The sequence below is a fragment of the Bos grunniens genome, chromosome 4, assembly GCF_055505025.1.
Source record: "Bos grunniens cultivar Pamir isolate PY7600 chromosome 4, Bosgru_T2T1.0, whole genome shotgun sequence".
Classification (NCBI taxonomy): Eukaryota; Metazoa; Chordata; class Mammalia; order Artiodactyla; family Bovidae; genus Bos; species Bos grunniens.
This window is the reverse complement of record NC_141168.1, coordinates 59,536,615-59,558,404: the sequence shown is the minus strand read 5'-3', so window position 1 is coordinate 59,558,404 and position 21,790 is coordinate 59,536,615. Positions and strand designations below refer to the sequence as shown.

The 21,790-nt window shown below is 41.8% G+C and overlaps 1 protein-coding gene across 3 annotated transcripts in view; it reads left to right on the top strand.

Moving 5' to 3' along the window:
• AOAH (acyloxyacyl hydrolase) overlaps nt 1–21,790 on the top strand; it is a 190,488-nt gene that overhangs the window by 91,322 nt on the left and 77,376 nt on the right. For all 3 annotated transcript variants that reach the window (XM_086396565.1, XM_086396566.1, XM_086396567.1), the window contains one exon: nt 16,064–16,155. In XM_086396565.1, coding sequence (XP_086252691.1) covers nt 16,064–16,155 — 92 coding nt within the window. The remainder of the gene's footprint in view (nt 1–16,063; nt 16,156–21,790) is intronic.

Below are 21,790 nucleotides of genomic sequence, written 5' to 3'. Positions count from 1 at the left end.
CATCACTGACTCAATGGACATGAGTTTGAGCAAGCTCCAGGAGTTGGTGATGGACAGGGAAGCCCAGCATGCTACAGTTCATAGGGTAGCAAAGAGTCGGACATGAGCAACTGAACTGAACTGAACTGAAATTCCCATATCTGCTTCTGCCTACAACCTGTTTCTGTATCCATGTGTGTAACCTCTTGAAATCTCATTGTACCCTTATGAGTGAATTAAAATGAAAAAGGTAAATCAAGTCTCACTATTGTGATAATAATAGTGATCTCATGAATACTTTCTGAGGGTTTCTATGATTCCCCATGGGTCCTCAGACTATACTTGAGAACCACTGTCATTTTCCCACTGCCTCCACTGTCCAACTTTGAGGATTTACAAAAGAAAGATGTGATTGTAGAGTACTGCAGTGTAGTTTTCAAAATTCTTCATGTGTAGAAATGCCAAGGAAGAAGCACTCTAAGACAGACCATTGTAGAGCAAAATGGGGAAGCCATCAGCATGATGTGGGCTCATCTCTCAACCTGAATATTTCTGGAGGATGTTAGAGACTGAAGTTCCCCAGGAGAGCATCTCTGCCCATCTGACTGTCCTCAGTCCTCACTCTGCCCATGGGTTCTCTTTTAGTGATGTCACCACAAAGGGAGAAAGCCTCCAACCTTTTGCTAATTCAACAAGTGGAACCCTTTTAAACTGGGTTTCTTGTCAGAATCAACATTTATCAGGGGTTAGTCAAGAAAATGAAAGCATTCCAACAGAGGAGATTTAATATAGGATACTGGCTACACTGATGGATTTAATACAGGGAACTGATTATACCGACTTTAGAACAAAAATGAGTTAATGAAAGTCGCTTTGTCGAGACCAACTCTTTGTGACCCCATGGACTATATAGTCCATGGAATTCTCCAGGCCAGAATACTAGAGTGGATAGCCTTTCCCTTCTCCAGGGGATCTTCCCAACCCAGGGATTAAACCCAGGTCTCCCACATTCCAGGCAGATTCTTTACCTGCTGAGCCACAAGGGAAGCCCCATAGAACAAAAGGAAGGATGCTAAAATTATCAGAGATTAATCATTGCAAGAAGCAACTGCTGACTCCAGAGCTAAAGAACAACAGGAGGAAGAGGTATTACCAGAAGCCAGAGGGAGAGGTGCAGCTGGTGCTTGGACCACTGCACAGCCTGTATTTTCACTGCTGAAGCCATGTGGACCAGCTACCTCTGAACCACTGAGGAGTGCAGAGAGGAGACAGAAGCAGCAAAGGGGGCTGGAGGCTAGAGGCTGCTGAATGCCAGCTCAACTAAATGCCAGAAAATAGTTCCTCCTCTCCTTCTCCTGCCCTTCTTGTCCATCTCCCACCTGCACCTCTCATTGGCAGGGAGATGCAGAGGAGTCTGGGAAGTGTAGTTGCAGAGTCCAGCCCCATAGCACAGAGCAGAGAATAGAGGAGTGGGCTTGGAGCCCAGAAGTCATTGGTGTTAACCCAGTACAGGTGACTCAAACCCTTTCAAAACAAGTCTGGAATCCATTCCAGCCAACACTGGGCACCAGAAAGCAGGGATGTCCGAGGAGGCTGAAATACAACAGAAATCCTATGTGTTGGCTCAAGGCTGGATGACTGGCAGGAAACAGCTGTCAGAGACCAGTATTGATTATTCAACCTTGTGGGTCCCATGTGGGAGGCCTGGCTGGTGGACGGCATAACCATGACCCAGTGAAGCCTCATTTCTTCAGGTTCTTATTAACCTAGGACCTGCCTCACCCAGGGAGCCCACCCTTCCCCCCTCACCACTCGCTGCTATTCACCAAAGACCAGATTATCCCCTCCTCAACTTTCTTTAGGAATCCTTTCCAAAATGACATGAAGAAGGTGAACAACTGAAAGCTGTCTTTAAAAATGAAGCTGTGCAACCTTTCTCCAACCTTCTGCACAGACAGAGGTTCTGAATTTGGATTCTCTACCATTGACTGTGAAACTTGAAAGTACCCACTGACCCCCAACCCCACCCTGTAATCCCTCATGATCTGGTGTTCCACCAGGAACCATAATGGGATCACCTCTTCCAAAGTGAACATTTGGCTCCATGGCCTTTCTCAGGGTCTGACAGTGGGGATGCATATTAATCAGCCAAGACCCTTCAGGATCCCCGAGAGTGCTTGATGCCATTCCTTTGCTATGCTAACTAGTAAGTCATATTCTGGGAAGACCAGTTAAGTGCTATAGAAAAACAAGCTTTCTTTGCTCATAGTAGGCCATTCTGCCCTTTAGGAGAGTAGTCAATAAGTCTTTGCTTTTGTCTCCTTATAAGACAGAAAAGTCTCCTGCAGATACATCACCCCATCCCAACTGTGCCCATCGAAAAGACTCACAGTCATGGATATCTTTCCTGAACTAGTCCCTCTCCCCTCCTGCTCATGCCATCCCATAGCTAAAGTAGCGTGGCACCCGGGAGGCCTGTTTACAGCTAATTAGATTAGGAGAGTGTTCATCTGGAAAGATATTTGTAGTTCAATAAAGAGAGTGTGAAGAATTACCCTCGTTGTTACACAGAAACAAAGGGTTCTGAGGCTCACTCTGCCAGGGACAGAAAATCCTGCTCTCTTCCTCTTTAAAAAAGAAAAAAAAAACAAAAACACACACCTTAGCATCTCTCCAAGATATCCTCAGCAGTCAGGTTCAAAATGAGCTTTCTGTATCACACAGAAGACCTCAGCTTAGAAAGATTTCAGAAGCAAACAGAGAGCAAATCTGAGAACACTTTCATGCTGTCTTATTTTATTTTCTTGCAAAGGAAAAACAATCACTGCTTGAGTTGTTTTGTTGACAAAGAAGGGAAGGTAGAGAGATCATCAAGGCTAGTAATAGAAGCTGCCCTCCTGCCTCTTCCCCCATCTGCTTGAAAATTATTTCCAAAATATTAAATGCTGCATTTCACTGAACCAGAATTGCATGACGGGCTGGGGATTGGTGAGGAGAGAAGAAGAAGAAATGCTTTCAAAATACAATTTCCCAAATGTTTATTTTGCTGGTGAAGACTGTTGCCTGTACTATTATAAAATCTTCACACGACCCCTGGCAGGCTGTTGTCTGTAGGCTAAGTAAGTGCAGATTGAATTTCGTGCTGTGTCAAGGACAAAATGAATCCTTAATCTGGCTGCATAAAATGCATATTCACCCGAGAGCAAAGCAGCGCCAGTCTTTCAAGTCCCCCTGCACTTCTTTCCTCTCTTGGAGATGATTTTGTAAATCAAGCTAGTCTACTCTTTATTAGCCCACAGACAACAGAGCCAGTATCAGCTCTCACCCTGCCTCTCACTACCCAGCCCTGCCTTCGCTCTCTTGATTTATCAGTGAGCATAAGGCTTCCATTAAGCATAAAGGTTGATTTTCACGGTACATAATAAAATATGGAAATTCTACCTCCACTAACTTCATGTCGACTCCAGAAATATTAAGAGTTAGGGTACTTTTTAAATTATTTTTTCAGATGAGGAAAGGCTGTTGTCTAATAAAACTGGATAAAATTACATTTTCTGCTCCTCAGACATCTTAAAAGCTGATGGATTAAAGATGCTAAACAATGAAGAATGAAGCCCCAATCCTAGTTATTTCTCATTTATTCTGTCAGGAAAAGAGAGTTCTGTGTACCATGGTGAATCCTTTTCTCCAACAGCAAACAGGCCACATGAGAAAGAATGTTCTTCTGTTCCCTTTCCCCGTTTATGGGCACAGGGCAGACGGGCTGTTGCTTTCAGTCCTGATCAATTCAGTGCCCCTTTCTTCCTGCTCAAGGTGAGCATCTGTGTCTCTTACCTGACAGCAAAGTCCGGTTTTCTTGCAGCCTCATGCCTCTGAAATCATTGATGATCTTTGCCCTCTATGCCTTCTGTGAGGATTAAAAAGACACAAACACTGGTTGTTTTGAAAAACTACAAGAGGAAATTATTTTAAGCTCCATACTTCTGAAAGGCATTTATAATTACTCAGCCCACATGCTTGCTCCCCGGGCATGTTAGATAGAGATCTCCACATAGAGAGGCAGCATGAGTCAGTAAACACCTGTGCAATCCAGTGTATTGCTAAGACCAGAGAACAATCCTTGCCCTCTAGCTAATTATATCTACCATTTTGCTTCACTCTCCCTCAAGTTTCTCGGCCATAAAATAGGTTTAATGATAGTGATGCTTCATAGAGGAAACGTTTAGAATCTCAAATCCATTGGCATGGGGGAAGAGGACAATTCTAGCATTTAAAAATAATTCTGAATGGTTGGAATTGATTGCTATATACCATTCATTCACTGGTTCCTTCAAATAGTTCCCTCCATGCCTCTCCTGGGGATTACCCAGCCCAGTCCTTGCCAAGGGCTGGGAGTCAAGTCTGGCTTCTGTGTGATTTTCTGGGGATTTCCTACTTAAGGCAACGACTGGAGGATTGGTCAGAGGTAGGAGCTAAACCATCAGTCCTAGAGGAGAATTATGGGGAGCATTATGAAATACGAGGCCCATAGAAAGTGTCATACTGAGTGAAGTAAGTCAGACAGAGAAGGAGAAATATCATATGACATCCCTTATATGTGGACTCTAAAAAGAAATGATACAAGTGAACTTACTTACAAAACAGAAAGAGACTCACAGACTTAGAAAATGAACTCATGGTTGCTGGTGGGGTGGAGGGATAATTAGGGACTTTGGGAAGGTTGTGTACACACTGCTATATTTAAAATGAATAACCAACAAAGACCTATTGTTTAGCACATGGAACTCTGCTCAATGTTATGTGTCAGCCTGGATGGGAGAGGGGCGTGGGAGAGAATGGGGACATATTTATGTATGGCTGAGTCCCTTCATTGTTCATCTGAAACTATCACAACATTGTTAATTGGCTGCTAAGTCGCTTCAGTCGTGTCTGACTCTGTGCAATCCCATAGACGGCAACTCACCAGGCTCCCCCATCCCTGGGATTCTCCAGGCAAGAACACTGGAGTGGGTTGCCATTTCCTTCTCCAATGCATGAAAGTGAAAAGTGAAAGTGAAGTCACTCAGTCGTGTCCGCCTCTTTGCGACCCCATGGACTGCAGCCTACCAGGCTCCTCCATCCACGGGATTCTCCAGGCAAGAGTACTGGATCAGGTTGCCATTGCCTTCTCCGGTTAATTGGCTATACCCCAATACAAAATGTTTTCAGTATTAAAAAGAAAAAGAAAAAAATTAAATACAAGGTTCAAAGATTCCAGAAGCAGAAACTGAAGATGGTATCACCAAGAATTTAAAGCCTAGTTGATAAAGAACCCAAAGGAAAGTAGATCAAGAAGAACCAAAGAGTAAATATACACAATGGAGTGTTACTCAGTCATTAAAAAGAATGAAATAATGCCATTTGCACCAACATGGATGGACCAAAGATTATTATATTAAGTGAAGTAAGTCAAAGACAAATGTCATATGCTATCACTTATACGTGGAGTCTAAAAAATGTTATAAATGAACTTATTTACAAAATGCAAATAGACTCACAGACATAGAAGACAAACTTATGTTTACCAAAGGGAATAAATTTAGTAGGAGTTTGGGAGTAACATATAAACACTACTATATATAAAATACATAAACAACAAGGACCTACTGATAGCACAGAGTATGTGCTAAGTCACTCCAGTCATGTCTGACTCTTTGCCCTTTGGACATGTAGCCTGCCAGACTCCTCTGTCCATGGGATTCTTCAGGCAAGAATACTGGAGTGGGTTGCCAAGCCCTTCTCCAGGGGATCTTCCTAACTGAGAGATTGAACCCAGGTCTCTTAAGTCTCCTGCATTGGCAGATGAGTCCTTTACCACTAGCCCCACTGGGAAGCCCATAGCACAGGGAGCTATATTGAATATCTTGTAAAAACCTATTATGGAAAAGCATCTGAAAAATAATATGTATATGTATATAATATGTATATACAACTAAATCACTTTGTTATACACCAGAAACTAGCACATTATAAGTTAACTATAATTCAATTAAAAAAAAGAACCAAGGAGGTCATGATTTCACATTGATAACATATTAGCCAGAAAAAAGGAAGGGTAGGTCATCCCTTCTCAAAAGATTAATTATTAATCAAGCAGGGTATAGGCTCAGCTGCTGTGAAAGAATCTCCAAATTAGTGATTTACAATGGAAACAAACTTTCCTCTCATATAATAAGGTGTGATGAGAGCAGGAAGAAGGTACCTCACAGAGGAAGATCAGAGCAATCAAGAACGTCAGGATTTAGCTAATGCTCGACGCCATGGACTGTAGCCCACCAGGCTCCTCCCTCCATGGGATTTTCCAGGCAAGAATACTGGAGTGGGTTGCCATTTCCTTCTCCATTGACCAATAACAGCAACTGGTTAAAGGAAGGAGAAGGAAGAGCTTGTGACAAGCCCCGAGGTCCGAGGGGCCACAGGTGGTTGAGTGGTGGGAGAGAGAGGACTGGGAGAAGAGGCTGGGGCAGTGGCTGGTGCCACGTGAGGATGGTGTTGAGTAACTGTAGTAACCTGTAGAGCAGCCTTTCTGAAATCTGGCTAGTGACTGCAGCTATTTAGGGCACTTCTGAAAAATAAGGACTCTAGGGCCCTAGCACAAACCTACCTGAACAGAATCCATGTTTTAAAGAAGCTCCCCATGAGATTCTGGGATACACTGCTGAAGATGGTGGGGGCGTGTGAGGAGGCAGGGACCCTGGCCAGAGGCTGTAGCACTGACTTGAGTTCGAAAGATAGAAAGAGAGAGGTTGTGTGACAGCTTCTTGGGCGAAGGTAAAACAGGGGAGAGAACGAAAATGAGAGCAGTTTTTTGAGTGAGCTAGTGGGATGGAGAGCACAGCTCAAGCCTGCTCATTAGGTGCCCCAGTAACGGCTTTCCCTCTCCTCAACTCTGTAGTTTGACTGTGGACTTTGGGCTTCTTCTAGAATCTAAGGCTGGATGTTGCCTCTCAAAAGAGGAAAACTACCCACCCCCCCCCCACACCAAGACAAATGGCAGCCTGACTGCTTCAGAAATGACCAAACTTTTAGAAAATCCAGTGATGGTATCTGAAGACTGGACTTTTATAATATTCATTCATCGTTATCTGTTCCTGGCCCTTAGAGGAGTTGTTTTTTCTGTTTGTGAAAGAATTTTTTTCATTTGCCCCACAAAAGATTGATTTGCAATTATCTTTGTGTAAGAACATGACATTTTGAACTCTTGTTTTCTCACTTTTATGAATTTGGATATAGTTCTCCAGTCCCTCTGGAAATGATGATGAAAGTGAAAGTGTAAGTTAGTCACTCAGTCATGTCAGACTCTTTGCAACCCCATGGACTATAGCCCACCAAGCTCCTCTGTCCATGGAATTCTCCAGGCAAGAACACTGGAGTGGGTTGCCATTTCCTCCTCCAGGGATCTTCTCAACCCAAGGATCAAATCCAAATCTCGCGCATTACAAGCAGACTCTTTACCAACTGAGCCACTGGGGAAGTTATAAAATGGTGATGGAAAGAATTTAATTTTGTATGAAAAGTCCAGCTACACAATGCATTTTCACTGGATATGGGGCACTTAGATAAATGCATCCCTCCATTCATTCATCAAATAAATAAATCATGGGGTTAGAGCTTAAACGATAAATAATAGAAAAGGGAAAAGGAAAAGACTATGAGGAGCTGATGAGGTAAAAATAAAAAAATAAAAAGAGCTATTTTCAGGCAAAATGATGAAAAATTGTTGCCTACCATACTGTCCTCTTTATATTTACTGGTCATATTTTCTAGAATTCTATGTTTGACTATATCTTCACTGCCCCCATAAGTTTCTGGACTGGCATAGGGTTAAAGATGAAATGCTATACCTCCTCCCTGAAAATTACTTATTTAGCTCAAGTTGAAGTTTAAATGTGCATTGAATAGATGTCATCCCAGGAGCAGAGAAATTATTGTTACTGATCTGCTTATATATAGTATGTTGTAGACTGCTGAATTTAGAGGTAATTTGTTATACAGCAATAGGAAACTGGCACACTTGGTGTTTGGGGTTGGTTGGGGAGGGTGGTTTACTGGTCTTCTGTGTATATAATATGATGAATTTAGCTTTGTGACTTTCCATATGACATTGTTGTTGTTTAGTTGCTAAGTTGTGTCCAACTCTTTGCAACCCCATGGACTGTAGCCCACCAAGTTCCTTTGTCCATAGGATTTTCCAGGTTAGAATACTGGAATTGGTTTAGCCATTTCCTTCTCCAGGGGATCTTCTCAACCCAGGGATCAAACCTGCACCTCCTGCTTGGCAGGCAGATTCTTTACCACTGAGCCACTTGAAGCATATGGCATAGCAAATGTTTAAACTCTTTTGCCCCTCCCCGTCTTTGACTGGCTTCCTCTTACTAACCTTACAGGGCTTACATTGGATAACACTTCTTTTAAGATTCCTTCTCTAAATATCCACATGTGGAATAGGTATCCTTTCTATTACCCTGACCTTCTTTATTGTCGATAACACTAACAGCTAGCTTTTATTGAGCATTTACAATTCTAAACTTTAGGTGTAGGTTATCTTTTCTAATCCTCTCAACCTTCCAATGATACAGGTGCTGTTATTTGTCCATTCTATAGACAAGGGACTGAGACACAGAGGAGTTAAGGAAAGTCTTCCAGGTTACCCAGCTGGGAAGTATTTATTTTCTGTGCCCCTCTAGACAGAATGTCAGGCTGGCACTTGCTGCATTTCTCAATCTCTCTCTCTCTTTTTTGTCTCTCTCTACTCTTTAATGAATGATAGGGCCACAGGGACTTTGACAATAGCCTTATCCCACTGCACATGAAATTCTAAAGTTTGCAAATCTAACTCAAAGTTACACTACGTTCTTGAAGTTGTCTATATAAAACATTGGCTGCACGAACAGTGCTGCTTGCTGTAGTTACGCCTGCAACTACAGAGGCAGAAACCTGATGAAATGTCCTCTCCTTTTTCTCCCAGAACTTCATCTGCCAGGTCGCTCTGGAAGATAAACCTCCAGAGCAGCAGAATGCTCTGTTCTTTCCCTGTGGCTGCCTTTCCTCAGCTTGTGTCAGGCCAGAACAGGCCCTGGGAATGTGAATGGGGTGTTTACAGAGGTGTCTATGTAGGGTCCACATATAATTTCAATATTTATCTGCAAAATACTTATTCTGCATTCTTCATAAGTTATGCATGGCTTCCATAAAAGAGACAGAGGAGGAAAAGTTGGAGGCAACTCTAGAGTTATGTATAGATTTCTCAACTTTTTACCTGAAACAGCATCTGAAAGACCATTCCTCAGCAGGAGGCTTCATTTTCAACAACTAGCAAATCCAGCTAGCTAACGCTGTGATTCTAGGAGATCTGGCAGCTAAAAAGAAAAGAAAGGATCAGATACAAGAAGGCTATGAAAAGCCGTGTCCATGAAATTCTCCAGGCCAGAATACTGGAGTGGGTAGCCTTTCCCTTTCCTAGAGGATCTTCCCAACCCAGGGATCAAACCCAGGTCTCCTGCATTGCAGGTGGATTCTTTATCAGCTGAGCTATCAGAGAAGCCCCTGTTCCACCAGAACCTGGGTTCAAATCCCAGCCTCTACTATTTACCAGCTCTGTGATTTGGGAGTTGTCCAAACTCCCTCTAAATTCTGTTCACAGTAGTTTTTCTGGGCCCCACTGCCCAGTGTAAGGGATTCACTAACAGAAAATACAAAAATCTCCCTCAGACTGGAACCAGTGATGGGGGTGGGGGGTGCCATTTAAGAGGCCCTTTTTCAGTATCTTTGATTGGGATAAAGCATGGTTATTTAATTCACTGCTATTCATATGAGACCTGGGTACTTGTTCATTTTAAGAGGTAATATTCAGCATCTGATAATGATAGTTATTCAAAAAGCATGTGTGGAATAGAGAGAGGAGAAAGAGAGGAAGAAAAACTAATCCCTGCCTCACAGAGTGGTTCCATAAGGTTGAACAATTTTCATAAGTTTCCTGTCTCAGTGCCTGGCACATAAGGGGAACTTGAGATTAGTTCCCTTCCCCACTCTGGTTTAAATTGCAAAAGGTATCTGGGAAACAGCACATTCAAGCACCAAAAATGGGTGTACATTAGTTTATAAGATTTGTTGACTTTTAAAAATGCACAATGTGAGAGTTGCAAGTTAAATTTTATTTGGGGCAAAATGAGAGACAGTATTTTAGATAGCTCTGAGAAACTGCTCCAAGGAGGAAAGGAGGGAATGAGTATACACAGGAGCTTTGCAGCAAAGAGCATGTAGTCAGAACATCATAAGATTATTGTTAGTTAAAGAAAACCAGATATTCCAAGTTAAGGAATTTAGCACTTTTCTATATATGGGAAGATGTAAGGGTCTGGGCTCACTAAAATCTCTGTTTTGACATGCACCTCAGCTAACTGGGGCTGTATCCTGTGTTTCCACATCCTGAGTTTCCTCAGGGCTCACCTTAGGGTGTAGTTGTAGCCTGATGGCTGCTAGATGGCAGGTATTCTTTTCCTTCCTGAGTTTCCTCAGGGCTCACCAGCTGACACAGGAGAGCTGCAGTCCCTGATGACTGTGAAATCCCTGTTTACTGAGATGACAGGAAATAGCCCATTTCTCAGATTTATGCACAAAGCAAAGCCTAAAGAATGGGACCAGAAGAAGAAAGTGTGTGTGAGAGTCAAGGAAGACCCGTCAAGTTTCATAGATTCGGTATTCCTGTAAGAAAAAGGCACTAGGGTTGTGTGGGGGGAGGTGCAGAGGAGGGGCAGTGAGGAAGGACCTTCCTGAGAAGGCAGGAGGCAGTTCAGTAGCACAGTGGGATCGAAAGGCGTAAAGCATGGGAAGAACCTCACCTATGCCACCTGCGGGACAGATGAAATAATGGCAGACCAAACAGGACCCGGAACCCCGTGGTCTCAAATGCTAGACAGATAGAGCTATTGTCTCTGATTCCCAGGTCTTGAGACTCTCACTCCATTATCAAAAGACCAACAACAAACCTGTTTGCTCTGAGAATTTAGTTCCTCGGAAATAAATTTTTAAAAAGACTTGTTTAACTGTTGATGATATCTTCGGTATCTTTTTCAAATAGCAGTTAGCTACAGATTTCTCCATGTGATTTTGTACTTTTCAAAAATAGTCAATTTAGGTCTAACTCAGTTAAGAGGGTTTTTTTGTTTGTTTGTTTGTTTTTTTAAAGAATACTCTGTGCAAAGCCTTGCTGGATGGGGAGGGCTCAAATGTAAACAGTAAAATAAAGGTAGCAAGAATATTCCCTTTGTCATTGAAAGGCTGGCAGAACCAGATATATGGGTGATAGATGCCATTATTCTCTCTCTCTCATTTAAGATGGCTTTATGAAATGAAAGTATAAGTTGCTTATTGAAGCTAGGGCTTAAAATATTCCCAAACCCAGAGTATTATACATACTAAGATTAATTAAAATGAGAACCAGTGAGGTTTCTCAAAGTATGGAAATACACACAAAGTAATGTTAAGTGAAAATATTACACAAAAATGCTATACACTTGCCAGTTATGATATAAAACATTTTTATGTCATTGATAAAGTCAGAAGAAAATTTGAAGCAATGCAGTAGTTGATTTAATACTCACTGAGTTTCTGGTGCTGTTTACAAGTTTGGAAATTTTTTCTTGGTAAATATTAAGTGTTTCCACATATGTACATTTAAGGTACACTTAAGATGAGTTTCCTGAGAACATAATGCTCCAGAGGAATAAGCAAGAGTTGATGAGGGAGATCTTAATTTGCATTTTTCCTGCCTTAAGTGCCTGAAATATCTTGAGTATAATGTTGCGTGAATAAGGCTTTTAGTGTTTAATGTGATATGACTTAAACATTCTCTTTATGCTAGGGTCTATAAAACCTTTGCTATTAATGGCTGTTACTTTTCATTTTTATCTACCAAATTTACTAAGGAAGAAAAAAATATGTGAGGTTTCCATTTGTCTGCTCAAATATTTTCTATTATTTCTGGCAATAAACTTTATTCTTCTTAAAACCAGAAACAACCCACTTTGAAAGAGAGATGGTAGGTGATCCATCCTCTAAATACGATGCTGTCTTGATCCTCCCAACAGTCTTGTTGAAGTAGATAGTCTAATAGTCAGCGATATCAGAACAGGAACACTAGTAAAGCTATATTTTCCTGACTTTTGCACAGCTAGTAGTAGTAAAGCCTTGCCATAACACCATCAATGAAGTCTGAATTATTAGACCAGGAAAACACAGATTTGCATTATTTCAAGGTTAATCAAGTAACCAGGATATGCCTATACAGGTGACCTTCCTGGGCCTTTCAGGGCTCCAGCTGTGGGATGCACACACACCCACCCTGATCCCAGTGGCATTTCAGCACCAGCCGCTGTCCACTCCTGATGGGGGTAATTCCAGGACTGGTGAGGAAGGGCTTCCTGGAGAGCAGCAGAGTCCAGGATTCTCCAAGGTAGTTGAGACCATTTTTTCAGATTGATCCAGAGAGAACAACTGGGATAATACTGGGGAACGGAGACCACCCTCCCTTCTCAAGATAGGTTTGCTGGCCATTTCCTCACCAGTCCTACCCCTTTCTCAACATCTTTTTTGCCTCGACCAGGAAGATAAAGTTTTTTTTTACCCACTTCTGATTGAGAATGGGGGCTGCATGGAGTATGGAACCCATTTCCAGTATGTCATATCCAAATCATGAAATTGTGCTGAATTTGTAGAGTCAGACATAGAAATCAGATCTCCTGATTCCTAGAACAGACTCCCTCCCCTACTCTGCTAGCACACGTCACAACTACCATCCCTGACATTATTATTCCAGGTTGCAGAGGATATCAGACATACCACCCTATGTTTGAAGAGTTCTTGCCTACTACCTTCTTCGGAAGAGAAAGCAGACCCACCCAGAATCAGAAGCCCAGTTCCATACTCAGTTTTCAAAATCTGGGTTTTCATTGTGCAGATGACTGAAGAAATGGTGATAGAGTAATGTGGGGGTGTATTGTGTCATTCTTAGAGTTTTAATGTGTTTTTACAGGCTGCTAACTTACTTAGCACAGCTCATAAATTCTGCCTGCATTTCACAAACCACTTGCTTCCTCACTATCTTAACATGTCTTATGAGTTTCATCCACTCTATTTGTTTTTCTTGTCTTTTCCAGTAGAATTGAATATTCTCAAATCCTACAGCAAACATATATTATAAGCAGAAAGACCTAGGGAAAAAATGAGATGAAAAAGCAGAGAAAGAATTTTATTTTAGTGTCAGGAGAAACAGAAACTAAAAGAGAGAGTAGCTCAGTCATGGTAATGGTGGAGTTTAGAGCAGAAAGTGGTGGGTGCTTCCTGCCAAGAGGGGACAAAGTATCAGTTGCTGGAATTCCATCCACTGTGGAGACTTATTGGGAGCCTCCATGAGTTAGTTTCTGCTCCTTTGACACAGCTGCTGCTGCTGCTAAGTCACGTCAGTCATGTCCGACTCTGTGCGACCCCATAGACGGCAGCCCAACAGGCTCCTCTGTCCCTGGGATTCTCTAGGCAAGAACACCATAACAAATACAGTTGTATTCCAAGAAGCCATCCTTCCCAACCACCTCCCACCCACTTCCAGCCTCCACTTGTGCTGCAAATAGCACTCAGAATAATAACAACGCTGGGGACCTTGGGATTGGCATGTACAAGGAGAAGATGATTGAGGAAAAGGGAGTGAAGGAAGTTCACAGAACCATGGGAAAAAGGGAAGGACAGCATGGGATAACCACTGTGTGTGAATATAGCTACTACATGACTCATTTTGAGAAGGGTTTATATCTTGGACCCTCATGAGAACTATAAGCAAATTGTCCAGTTCAGGCCATGTCATCATTTCCTAGGGCTACCACAGCACAGCACCACAAATTGGGTGGCTTAAAACCACAGAAATTTACTCTCATAGTTCTGTAGGCTAGAAGTTGGAGATCAGGATATTAGCAGGATGATTCCTCCTAAGGGATCTGAGAGAGAATCTGTCCTGTGCCTCTTTTCTAGCTTCTGGTGACAGCAATCCTTCGTGTTCCTTGACTTGTGAAAACATCACTCCAGTCTCTGCCTTCATCATCACATGGCCTTTGTCCAGTACCCATGTCCCTTCTTCCTCTTCTTACAAGAACCCCTAATACCAGACCACCTGACCTGCCTCTTGAGAAACCTATATGCAGGTCAGGAAGCAACAGTTAGAACTGAACATGGAACAACAGACTGGTTCCAAATAGGAAAAGGAGTACGTCAAGGCTGTATATTGTCACCCTGCTTATTTAACTTCTATGCAGAGTACATCATGAGAAATGCTGGGCTGGAAGAAGCACAAGCTGGAATCAAGATTGCCAGGAGAAATACCAATAACCTCAGATACGCAGATGACACCACCCTTATGGCAGAAAGTGAAGAGGAGCTAAAGAGCCTCTTGATGAAAGTGAAAGAGGAGAGTGAAAAAGTTGGCTTAAAGCTCAACATTCAGAAAACTAAGATCAGGGCATCTGGTCCCATCACTTCATGGGAAGTAGATGGGGAAACAGTGGAAGCAGTGTCACACTTTATTTTTGGGGCTCCAAAATTGCTGCAGATGGTGACTGCAGCCATGAAATTAAAAGATGCTTACTGCTTGGAAGGAAAGTTATGAGTGAACTCTGGGAGTTGGTGATAGACAGGGAGGCCTGGCGTGCTGCGATTCATGGGGTTGCAAAGAGTCGGACACGACTGAGCGACTGAACTGAACTGAACTGAACTGAATACCTCATATTCAATCCCTGGTTAGCAACTGTGCACACACACATGATACCTCATACAAATAGAATCGTGCAAGGGTTGTTTTTTTTTTTAAACTGGCTTCTTTTACTTAGCATAATTTCCTCAAGATTCATCCATATTGTAGCATGTATCAGAATTTCCTTCTTTTTTAAGATTGAATGGGGTTCTCTGGTGGCTCAGATGGTAAAGAATCTGCTTACAATGCAAGAGACCCAGGTTGGATCCCTGGATCAGGAAGATCCCTTGGGGAAGGGAATGGCTAACCACTCCAGTATCCTTGCCTGGAGAATTCCATAGACAGAGGAGCCTGGCATACTGCAGTTCATGCGGTCACAACGAGTCAGACTGAGCAACTAACACTTTCACTTTCGCTTTAAGATTCAGTAGTATCCTGTTGAATATGTATACCACATTTTGTTTATAGAATTCAAATTTAACTGAGCACTTGCATTTTTATTTGCTAAATCTAGTAAGCCTATTCCAAACACATTATTCTAGATGAGCTTTTTCTAGGAATTAGACTAGAGAAGGGGTTTATCCCAGATATCATCTATATTAAGGAACAATCAGGAGACATAGCTAGCAACATTTTTCTTTTGTGATTTTGCATAAGTCATAGAATGTGGTTCAAAGGAATTCTAGTTTAAATTAGAATTAGAATTCCATGTCAGGAGTTCCTGAACAGGAGGCTGTGCAAGAGTTGCAGGAGTTCTGTGAACCCCTCAAAAATCACAAGAGTATATGTGCATCTTCATGAGAAAAGGAACCATAAGATTTTGCAAAGGTGTCTAAGAACCCCCGCCCACCCAAGGATGTCAGGAGACACCATCTTAATAACTGAAGGCATAGCTGTGAACTCAGGGAAGGTATTTTTGCTGGAGGCTTGAGTATTATTAGTTTTCAGACGATCAATTTTCTGATTACCCAACCTTAAAAATGGAGAAAATCTCAGAAATTAAATAGTTGAAAGTTTACCCATGTCCTGAAGCATCCCTCTCAAATGAGGGTTGAGTATGAGATGCCATGCTTCTACATCTTTCACAGGAGCTGAATGGAAGCCAGTTTAAGAGTGAATGCTGATCTCTGTGAATTTTCTGATGATGGTTAACCTTAAGAGGCATATGCTTTAAATGCAAAGTCCCTTAAAGAGATTAACAAGGTGAGAGAGAGACAGGCAGAGGGCAATGCCTGAGCAATAGACAACCTTACTCCCTGTTGAAAGCTAGTGACCATTTTGATAATTACTACCTTGTTTTTCCTTTAGAAATCCTTCCTCAATTTACCAGTAGCTCTTACCAATGAGCTTGACTGGCCCCAGCTATCTGGTACTACTGGATTTCTGTACTCCACCAGCAGGTATGTATGTCTGCGTACCCTCAAACATGGCAATGTGTCTATGTAAGGAACAACAGGAGATGAGGTTTGTTCCCAAGGTGTTAAAATGAGGATCATTAGAAATTGCTTCTGGAACACAAGTGACACAACAAACCCACCACTGGCACACTCACATCATCATAGCTTGTGATGGAGCGTCCTGCAAATTACATTCTATCTGTGCTGGCAGGGAAAGAGCACTCCTGCTCAGGGGCCCTAGAGTTGACCTCTGATAAGAAAGACTCTAGCACACCACTGAAGTTTTCTGACTCAAGAGACAAAGAAGTTTACTTTCTTATTTACACTCATATATATACATTAACATTTTAAAAGATAATAGGCAAGCCTCAAAGTCCTAGTGTCATTCTGGCTTTAATGCTCGGAAGTTGAAAGTAGAGATGACGCATGACAAGTCATGAGTGTCACCCAGACCCAGCCTGCTCTGTGTCCCTGGGTGTTGACTCGGGGCCTGGGAACAGCCAGTGCCCCCTGTCCTTTCTGCATCTATTCTGTCCTCTGACCAGGGGGTTCCTCTCTGATCGATATGAAATCCCACTAGTTCCCCAATCCTATTGCAGTTTCCACCCATCATCCTTCAGAACCCAGCAGGCAGACAGGTCCTCCTTAGAAAGTCAGTGGGGTAAAAGGGAGAGAAAAAGTTTTGATTCTTCAGACACAAATGGCTTATAATTCTTATAAGGGCTTTGCAGAGAGATTCTGACCTCATGACACAAAAGAAGGAACCATCTAGCTGTGGCTTATGTGAAAATTATCTCTATTCTGAGCTAGTCTACGCTGACCGAGCACCTTCTTGTATTAGGCTCTGTGTTGCTATTTACAAACACACTCTGTTCACAGAACTTGCTCCACATTGACTCTAAGCACTGTCCTTATCAGCTTTATTTCCAAGAAGGTGCACACCCTGGCTGGTTGGCCACCTTCCGTGTGAGGTTTTTTCTCTATATATTTGTGGGGGCCCAAGCTATCTGGTTGTCTTTCTCTTAGTGTCTAGTTGCCACCTGCTTCTGTGTTCTCTACCATGTAGCTGCCATGACAAAGAATATATTTAACTCCTTTCGATAGAAAAGGGAATTCTCTGTCTGGAATAAGGGTTGCAATGGATCCCCATTAAGCAAAATCACAGCAGTATGATGGCCCCAGGGTGTCACCATTCAGTGTGTCCCTTGTAGCAGTAGCTTCTGTTAAACCATCTCATATATTGTCATGCAAATTATTTTTGTTGTTGTTTAATAGCTAAGTCATGTCTGACTCTTTGTGACCCCATGAACTGCAGCACGCCAGGCTCTTCTGTCCTCCACTATCTACCAAAGTTTGATCAAATTTATGTCCATTGAGTCAGTGACACTATCAAGCCATTCTATCCGTTACCGCCCCCTTCTCCCTTTGCCTTCAATCTTTCCCAGCATCAGGGTCTTTTCCAATGCGTTGGCTCTTCGCATCAGGTGGCCAAAATATTAGAACTTCAGCTTCAGCATCAGTCCTTCCAATGAATATTCAGGGTTGATTTCCTTTAGGATAGACTGGTTTGATATCCTTGCTGTCCAAGGGATACTCAAGAGTCTTCTCCAGCACCACAATCTGAAATCATCAATTCTTTGACATTCAGTCTTCTTTATGAATCACAGCTGGAGTACATGACTAATAGAAAAACCATTGCTTTGACTGTATGTACTTTCGTTGGCAAAGTGATGTCTCTGCTTTTCAATGCACTGCCTAAGTTTGTCATAGCTTTTCTTCCAAGGAGCAAGCATCTTTTAATTTCATGGCTGTAGTCATCATCCACGGTGATTATGGTGCCCAAGAAAATAAAATCTGTCACTGCTTCCACTATTTGCCATGAAGTGATAAGACCAGATGCCATCATCTTAGTGAGAGAGTCAATTCCTAGGCAGGTTGATAAGAAGTCTGGGGGTCCCCAAGGAGAGAGGGGTCTGGAATTCTCAAGGTAGAGGAAAGGACAAACCTTTTTTTCCCTCTACATTCCTTAGGATTATATAACAATAATGTATCTTGCTTGAGGACAGTTTCTGGGAAAAAACCTGGCTAATCCTGTTATCTTAAAATGTAAATTATGGGAGTGAGCCTAGTAAGGTATTTATAACCTCCAGACATTCTTTTGATTCACTGTAATAACTAATTAAAAAGTATATAACTCCATTGCTAACACTAGCGAGGGGGCACTCTTTCTGCCCCTTCTGATGTCTATGTCAGAAGCTTTCTCTATCTCTTATATACTTTAATAAAACTTTATTACACAAAAGCTCTGAGCAGCCAAGCCTCGTCTCTGGCCCCAGACTGAATTCTTCTCCTCTGGATGCCAAGAATCCCAGCGTCTTCTGTGGTTCAGCAACGACCTTTCATTAGTCTCTTTATTGTTGTGTTTTAAGCCAGATTTTTCAGTCTCCCCTTTCACCCTCATCAAGAGACTCTTTAGTCCTTCTTTACTTTTTGCCATTAGGGTGGTATCATCTGCATATCTGAGGTTGTTGATATTTCTCTCAGCAATCTTGATTCCAGCTGTGATTCATCCAGTCCAGCATTTTACATGATGTACTCTGGATCTAAGTTAAATAAGCAAGGTTACAATATACAACCTTGATGTCTTCCTTTCCCAATTTTGAACCAATCAGTTGTTCCATAGCTGGTTCTAATTGTTGCTTCTTGACCTGCATACCAGTTTCTCAGGAGGCAGGGAAGGTGGTCTGGTATTGCCATCTCTTTAAGAATTTTCCACAGTTTGTTGTGATTCACACACACAGTCAAAGACTTTAGTGTAGTCAATGCAGCAGAAATAGATGTTTTTCTGGAATTCCCTTGCTTTCTCCATGATCCAACAAATGTTGCCAATTTGATCTCTGGCTCCTCTGCCTTTTCTAAACATAGCTTGTACATCTGGAAGTTTTCAGTCCATGTATTGCTAAAACCTAGCTCGAAGGATTTTGAGAATCATACCGTTCATGGGGTTCTCATGGCAAAAACATAGTGGAGTGGGTTGGTATTTCCTCCTCCGGCGGACCCATTTTGTCAGAACTCTTCACTATGAACCTTTAGCCTTGGGTGGCCCTGCATATCATGGCTCATAGTTCCATTGAGTTATGTGAGCCCCTTTGCCATGATGACAGGGCTGGGATCCATGAAGGGAATGCAAATTATTCCTTCAGATAACCTGTGCTAGGCCAATCTCCTTTAAAGAACAAAGAGTTATGAAGTGTGTAAAAATCACTAAAGAGATATTGGCATTAGAATGAGGATCCTCTTCTGGCAGAATCAGAATAAGCAGAACATTGACTTAGAAGCAGTGTTTGTGAGAGATGTGGCAGCTGCCTCAGGCATTTTGAGCAAATGTTCCTTTGGGTCCAAATGCTTATCAACATGGGATGAAATTTATGGATTTCTCTATTCAACTGGATCTCTGGAAAATGCCTCCTGCCTCACCCTTTGGATGTTCACAGTGTTATTTCGAAAATGTACCTTTGAAAGCAAAAAAATGTACCTTTGAAAGCAAAAAAAAATGTCATTTGGAAGAGAAGATGGTTGTTTTCCTTTCTTTTTTCTGTCAAACCCTCCACCCACTCAAAATTTAATATCTCCTTTATGAGATGAAAGTAACTCTAATTGAAATTACATGCATGCATTTAAAGACAACATAACCACTTAGTTTTATAAATCTTTACATCACTCAGTTGAGTCAACATTAATAAAATCTGTTCTCTTGACTCTCAGCTTCAGAAAATTCAAAAAGTAATATCCCTTAAAACTATGTGCTTTCTGAAAGAAATTGAGTAGGTTGAAGGCAAAAACAAAAAATGAGGCTGGCAGCTTAGGAGCTGGGAGCCTGACAATAGGGAGAACTCTAGAAGCAAGGGAAAAAAAACTATTTTTGAAGATTAAAAATAGTTATTTGTGTTCAGAACACGTTAAAACACAACTAATGTAACGGGAAAATCCTATTTCAGTTAAAGAAGCCAAGGCCCAGTAACCTATATAGAAGGATATAAAACAATACCAAAACTTCAGGAAGGAAGAACTTCTTGTTTAAAAGCAATATATTAATAGATGAGGGATATTAAGAGATACAAACTTCCAGGTGCAAACTAAGTGAGTCTCAGGAGTGAAGTGTACAGTGAGAAAAATATAGTCAATAATTATGTAATAACTTTGTACGATGATAGATGGTAACTAGACTTATCATGGTGATCATTTAGAAATGCATAAAAATATTGAATCACTATGTTGTGTATCAGGAACTAACACAGTGTTATAGTTCAATTATATTTCAAAAACAAACTCATAGAAAAAGATCAGATTTGTGGTTACCCAAGGATAGGAGGAGGAGGAGGAATTGGATGAAGACAGTCAAAAGGTACAAACGTACAAACTTACAGTTATAAGATGAATAATTACTAGGGACATTATATACAAAATCATAAATATAAAACTAAAAAGTTATAAAAGTTATAAAAATATAACTTTGTTCACCAAAGTTAGCACTCAGTTCAGTCACTCAGTCCTGTCTGATTCTTTACGACCCCATGAATGCAGCACGCCAGGCCTCCCTGTCCATCACCAACTCCCGGAGTTCACTCAGACTCACGTCCATCGAGTCAGTGATGCCATCCAGCCATCTCATCCTCTGTCATCCCCTTCTCCTCCTGCCCCCAATCCCTCCCAGCATCAGAGTCTTTTCCAATGAGTCAACTCTTCCCATGAGGTGGCTAAAGTACTGGAGTTTCCTATTATACATTATATATGACAGTTATCAAGAGAGTAAACCCTAAGAGTTCTCATCACAAGGAAAGTAATATTTTATGTTGTATCTATAAGAGATGATGGGGCTTCCCAGTTGGTGCAGTGATGAAGAATCTGCCTGACAATGCAGGACACACAGGAGACATGGGTTTGATCTATGGGCTAGGAAGATCCTCTGGAGGAGGAAATAGAAACCCACTCCAGTATTCTTGCCTGGAAAATCCCATCGACAGAGAGCCTGGCAGGCCACAGTCCATAGGCAAAGAGTCGAGCATGACTAAGCAACTGAGCACATAAGAGATGATAGATGTTCACCAAAGTTATTGTAGTTATTGTGATAATCGTTTCATGATAGATGTAAGTCAGATCATTATTTTGTACATCTTTAACTTAAATGGTAATGTGTGTCAACAGAAAAAGCAGCATCTAAAATTCCAGAGCACTTTGAGTCCGTATAGTAGAGTAGGAGGAAGTCTGTGTTGACAGATGAAAGGGTGCTGGTTCTATGTGGCTGCAGATGGAACATTTAGCGTTCCTGGACTTCATTTACGTGATGAAGGGGAATTGCACCTGCTGATCTCTGAAGTTCTCTCTGTTATTCAAGTTTGGTTGCTGTTAGGGCAACATGACGTTTGAGTCCGTGTCCTTCTTTAGCTGCTGCTTGAATTAGAGCCATTAGGAAAACTGCTGGGGAGAGGTGCTCCTCCTTCTTGCCACCTCCTATGCTTTTCTCCAACCCTTAGCTAACTGTGGCTTGTGACTAATTTTGTGGGTCAGAGTCTGAAATGTTCTAAGAACCAAATTTATGTAGGGCCAGGGTTACTGTGTAATGGAAGTCAAGCTCATG